Source organism: Theobroma cacao, chromosome 10 (genome assembly GCF_000208745.1).
Source record: "Theobroma cacao cultivar B97-61/B2 chromosome 10, Criollo_cocoa_genome_V2, whole genome shotgun sequence".
In the NCBI taxonomy this organism is placed as follows: Eukaryota; Viridiplantae; Streptophyta; class Magnoliopsida; order Malvales; family Malvaceae; genus Theobroma; species Theobroma cacao.
Window position 1 is genome coordinate 6,028,422 of NC_030859.1, and position 5,821 is coordinate 6,034,242.

The 5,821-nt window shown below is 37.3% G+C and overlaps 1 protein-coding gene across 6 annotated transcripts; it reads right to left on the bottom strand.

Moving 5' to 3' along the window:
• LOC18586581 (pentatricopeptide repeat-containing protein At1g73400, mitochondrial) lies at nucleotides 224-5,493 on the bottom strand. Of its 6 annotated transcripts, none has more exons than XM_018129629.1 (3): nucleotides 4,744-5,493; nucleotides 2,533-4,598; nucleotides 224-1,117 (listed from the first exon to the last, which is right to left on the bottom strand). In XM_018129629.1, exon 2 carries the CDS (start codon nucleotides 4,487-4,489, stop codon nucleotides 3,089-3,091), a length of 1,401 nt encoding a protein of 466 aa, XP_017985118.1. In that variant the 5' UTR covers nucleotides 4,490-4,598; nucleotides 4,744-5,493; the 3' UTR covers nucleotides 224-1,117; nucleotides 2,533-3,088. The 6 variants fall into 6 exon arrangements, with proteins under 6 accessions (XP_017985118.1, XP_017985119.1, XP_007010121.2 ...); XM_018129630.1 differs by having other exon boundaries at nucleotides 2,533-4,608; XM_007010059.2 differs by having other exon boundaries at nucleotides 2,533-2,689; nucleotides 2,784-5,493.

The window sequence follows — 5,821 nt, forward strand, 5'->3', positions numbered from 1 at the left end:
GCGCAAACCAATGAATCAAATGTTCATATGCAAACATTGAAATCTTTAATCTATCAAATATTCATATATATACAAGTCTAATGAAAAAAAAACCTTTGAATTAATTTTAAATATTAAATACAAAATGTCTCAGTACAACCAAGTCATTGATTTCCAAGGTATACATATACTATCACCAAGATCCAAAAAATTAAGACCCTAAATTGAGCTTTGAGACAAAAAATGGGAATAAAGGAAGTAACTATAAATTGAAGATATCAAATTTTATCATACGGTTGAAATGTTAGAAGGAAAAAAGGAAGAAATAAAAAATAATTGTATACATCAATTACAAAATAACATGAAAGAAAAAAAAATTAAAGAGTAACGACCCTTTTTTGCCCTTTTCCTTTCCCTTTTTTCTACATTCTTCCTTTCACCTTCTTCATATCCTATTCTCCCTCTGGCTTCTCTGTTTAGATTGGTGGTTGTCGATATGGGTTCCTTCTTCTCTGCCTTTCTCCCTCACGTTCCACCTCTTTCAACCTCTATTATAATTAAAATTCATTAAAAATAAATACCAAAAAAAAAGGCATGGATCTGTGATGCAGATTGCGTCATGAGAGCAATGGTGACAGTAGAAATCTGTTAAAGAAAGGAGGATTTACATACCCAACCCTGCCATCATGGCAAGCTTTTGAGTCTTACAAAACAAAGAACTGATAATGAAAGAGAGAGGGATACCACAACTGTCACAACTGTTGCTGTGATGGTTGGAGTAGAAATCTGCCACTACTATCACAACTGCTGTTGGCAATGAGATTAGTTCACCAAGAAGCTGGAATAGCAAAGTTGTTGCCAGTCATTTCTTATTACCACTTATTTTCTCGGATCACCATTTCAAGAATCAGTCATATAGGAACACAGAAACAAAAACCAGGGCGAAAAAGAGAAAGAAGTCATATGTGGTTCCTGGGCACCCATATCCACACAAGTATTAGCACTATTGTTCAACTGTGTTATCGCATTTATCTCAGAACCCAAGAATAAGTCCTTTTCCAGTTCTTCTAAGGTCAAAATCTTGTGTCGTTGCAGACAAGTCTCAAGTGCTAACATTGTTCATACTGTGAATTACAATCTGTACTACAGAACATGAAAATTCTGTCATGCAACCATTTCCGTACTCAAAATTTATGCCCCAAAACACCTAATTACAGTAATATGCAAGAAACTCTTAATGTACAGATTCTCCATTATGCATTCAGTAATGTTCAATTAGTCTTTCATAAAGATGCAATTTCTTTGCCTTTCTTTGTCACAAGTGTAATACTTGTGTGAATATTATTGTCCGAAATTTTATTAAATCAATGGCTGCTGAAATTGAAATCATATAGGCGTTTATCAACTAAATCCTAAACCTAATATAATTACCAAGTACAGGTGTTTGCAGATGAGATTTCAGGAAGGGAAAAACAGAATGAACCATGAAAATTAAAGCAAATTAATATATATATATATATATATATATATATATATTTGAACTTTTAGAATTTTAATTTTTGTGACTTATACAATCTTATTTTCACCTTTATGTTGGGTTTGTAACTTAGCATTAAAGGATCTTTAAAAAAAAAAATGCATAAGAAGAAATATGAAAGAGACAAAAACTTAAAAATGAATTTCCTAGTAACTGTGAACAATCCAATTGCAATTTATGTTGGATAACATGGCATACTTGCAGCTCCTGATTATAAGTTTAATGAGGTGGCACCTCATCTACCCATAAATGGAACCTTTTCAATAGAGAGGAGCCGGATCCTAATTGGAAAAGGAATTCTAGTTCTTTTAGGATTAGGGATGCTAGGTTTCTATATGAGTCATGTATTGTTTCCGAGCAATATTTCCCTTGTGATTGTGTGATACAATCAGCCTTTGGTGTGACTAATAAGGAACTCCAAGTGCAAAGCTCAGGGATTTCTTCTCTTCTGCCCTTTTCTTTATTCAATTTTGTTTGTTTTATCTAGAATTTAGATCAGAAAACTCCCACAAACCTCACCACCTAGTGGTCTTACATCAACACTAACTAAAATAAAATAACCAAAATAATTGAAAAACCCCAAATTTATAAAAATTACAATTAAACCCATAAAATAGAACAAAGTAACAAAACAAAATCTCAAGTAGTTTAATCCCCCAATTAGCTTCTTGTCATTCTTCATTAATATCAGTTAGCTTCTTCTCATTCTTCATAAATTTCAGCCAAGGGTATGCTAGCATCATTTCTAACACAACTTGGCCTAATAGTGGCACTAATGGGATTAGTTCAACTCATTAGTCATCACAAGATGAGGAAATCACAAAAAAATGCAGGATTAAAGATTTTTACCACAAAAAACTGCTGAGCTTCTCCATGCATAAAGTGGACACAAGTTTATTACTATAACGGAAAATATACAACATGCCAGATGATTACACTGAGACTAAATAGATCTAAACATACAATGGTAGGCATCTAGGACATAAAAGAGAAAAACGGTATGCATTTTGACTGACATTGGAAAAAGCAATCTCCAGCTCTGCCAACATTAGCAATGGCTCAAAAAGATATGAATAGATGTTGAATCAATCATGAATCTTTTGCAGGAAATAAATTTCGGCCTTGACAAAATTTTCAAGTTGAACTTCCTTCTCTGAAATATTGGTTCCTTAACTGAATTGAAAAGAAATAAAAGGAAAAGAGATAAATCCAAAACATAACTCCTTGCAGTTATCCAACTCATCGTACAAATTTTTGGGGGCATTACCAGTAGTATCCCCGATGAAACCAGTATATAAGATTTACATAGCTCTGCCAGAGATCATGAGAACAACCATGTGGAATCGCATTGTGGTCCAAGGTTAGAGCTCGCTTGAAGCTCTTTATGGTATCCATGCTACATTTGGTGGAGTCAACTCATCCTTCTACTATTCTGGTCTTATGAACTCTTAGCTGTTCTTCATTCAAAGCTTTCCAAAGAGTTAACCAGTACCCAACTACCAATCCAATGTGGCACTTGTAGAGACTAGAGCTAAGATGAAAGAAAAGTTCCAAAAATGCTGTCATATATTCTTACTTCCCTCTTAATCTCATACTCTTCCGCTTTTGATGCAGTGCAAATCGTCTTGCCATAGCAGGATTGTAAAACTTCCTCATATGGTCAGAAAGTTTCTGGATGGCTTGGAGATTACCAATTGTTGAAAGCTGCATCAAAAAGGAGTCAAACTTCGGGTATGGCAATTTCAATCCCTTGTTTACAACATCTTCCAAAAGAAAACAAGCATCTTCCACTTTATTACAGCTGAAAAGCCCATCAATCATGATGCAATAAGTCTCAATGTCTTGTGCACAGCCCCTGTTATCCATCTCTTGCCAAGTCTCAAGCACCCCATCAAGATCACCCATCTGAAAAAACATTGAAATCAACATATTATAGGTTTGCACACTAGGCACACAACCCACATCAATCATTCTTTGATAAAGCCTCAGAGCTTCATCACTCTTCATATTATCGCAAAGAACCTTGAGAAAACAATTATAACTAACTATATCAGGAGGGTATCCTTTGTTTCCCATCTCTTCCAAGAACTTGTAAGCTTCCTCAATCTTCCCTGCTGAACACATCCCTTCAATCAATTCTTTGTATGTTGAAACGTCAGGAAGGCAACCACTATTTATCATATGCCCTATAAGCTCAAAGCATTCCTCCATTCTGTTGTCTTGGATTAAAGCCACAGTCATGATTGCATAAGTTTTTGCAGTGGGAGACGACATGGTTGACCCTTTTGTTCTCATAAACTCAAAAAGTTCAGCTGCCTCACTAACCATCCCTGCTTTGCAAAAGGCGTCAATAGCAGTATTGTAAGTAAAGTTATCAGGAGTATGACCCAACTGGATCATTGCTTCCAGAACCGTCATTCCTCTTTTTGGATTCCTAACTCTGCACCACCCAAAAAACAATATATTGTAAGAATTAGCATCTGGTTTAACCCTAGTCTTCATCCTGTTGAACAGAACCTCAGCATCCTCAACTAGACTACACTTGCACAAAGCATCCAACAGCAAGTTAAAGGCATTGATCTCCGGCTGTGTCTTCACCCTTATCCTCTTCTTCTTAGCAAATTTCTGAAGATGAGTCAAATGCTTTTCAGTATATTGTCTCAAAATGAGGAGCAAAACTTCAGTAGGGACCGCATTCCTGTTACTCCTCTTCATATGATCAAGCATGTCACAAACGATTCGAAATTGTTTAATCTTATACTTAGTACCGGACAAAATGTCAATCATTTGATTATAAGCTTGAGGCTGATGGGCATAATTATGTTGACGGGCTGCCCATGTGAAAAACCTGAATGCTAACTTCTCCTCCATAGAAAGCCTTTGGAGAAGCTCTAGAACCAAAGGAGTAGTCAATTGGAGCTCAAGTTGGTCAAGGGATTTCTCCAGATTGTCATATGCTTTAGAGTTATCCATAATAGTCGCATAGAACTTGGCCACATCACTGAAACCGGAATCAGATGCTCTTGTATTCGAGCAAAATGCGGCAACCACAAAAGGGGGATTGATGGGCAGGCGAGCAATCCTAAATAAAGCTGTGGGAATTGGGTTATTTTGGCAGAGAAAGGAGTTTGGAGATTTAAGAGCAGAGAGACATGCAAAACGAATTCTTCTCATTTGTGGGTTGAAAACAGTATTGAAAGAGACGGTTTATAGGAAGACGGGATTACCAGATGGAATAGGAATGGCGACGGAGCGGTGGCGGAGACGCCTCTAATCGAGCCCCCGGAAAGCAAAACAAAACAAAACAATTCGAGAATGGAGGAGGCAAGCGAGTTTCAGTTCCATATATAGGGCTGCTACTTCAACAAGAAAACAAGGGTGGACTGCCTTTTCAGTAGATTGTTTTCAAGGCATTTTACACCCATCACCCATCTTTTCCCTCTTTGCCCAACCAGAGACTAAGAGACTGTATTGGAGATAGCTGTCCAACAATATTATCTCATGACAACATCAATTCTTTCTCTGTGTTTAGAGCACACAAACTTTGAAAAAAAAAACACAAATCAAAAGACAAGAAAATAAAAAAAAAAAACAAAAACATTAGAACCGTTGAGTTTTTTTTGGTTACGATTTGTTAATAGGGTTTCGAATATTTAGGGGTTTAGGAGCATTTGAGGCCGCGTATAGAGGAAAAGAGAGGCAAACCAGATCATCGCCGTTGAACAGAGGAACGGTGACTAGGTAGGTGAGAGCTAAGAAGTTTGAGAGAATCTGAGAGGTAGAGAGCTGTGGGTAGAGAGAGAAAATGAGTGTGAAAATGAAGGAGAGAGGGAGAAAAGAAAGGCAAACCGAAGATCATCGCCGTTGAACAGAGGAACGGTGACTAGGTAGGTTGGAGCTAAGCAGGTTAGAGAGAAGGTCGGTGAGAGGTACAGAGGTTACAGAGAAGGTGAGAGGCAGAGAGCCTCGGGCAGGGAGAGAAAATGAGTGTGAAAAAAGGAGGGAGAGAGAAAAGAAGGTTAAATAGTAGGGCAGGTTTCCTACTAAACGGCGCCGTTTGGAACCAGGGAAAAGGGCGTAATTTTATGTAAACGGCGTCGTTTCAGGAGGAAATAAAAGCTGCTAAACGGCGGCGTTGTAGATTGACCAGCTGAATCCTTGAAGCGGGCTTGATTTTCTTGGGCCGGTACGAACCCACTCAAGGTATGGGTTCTGCTTTTTCTTGAGCTACCGTGTTGGGCTTTAGTTGTTGAAATTTTGTGTTGTTTCTTTCATATGATTTTTTGTTGTCTGTTTTGTATGATT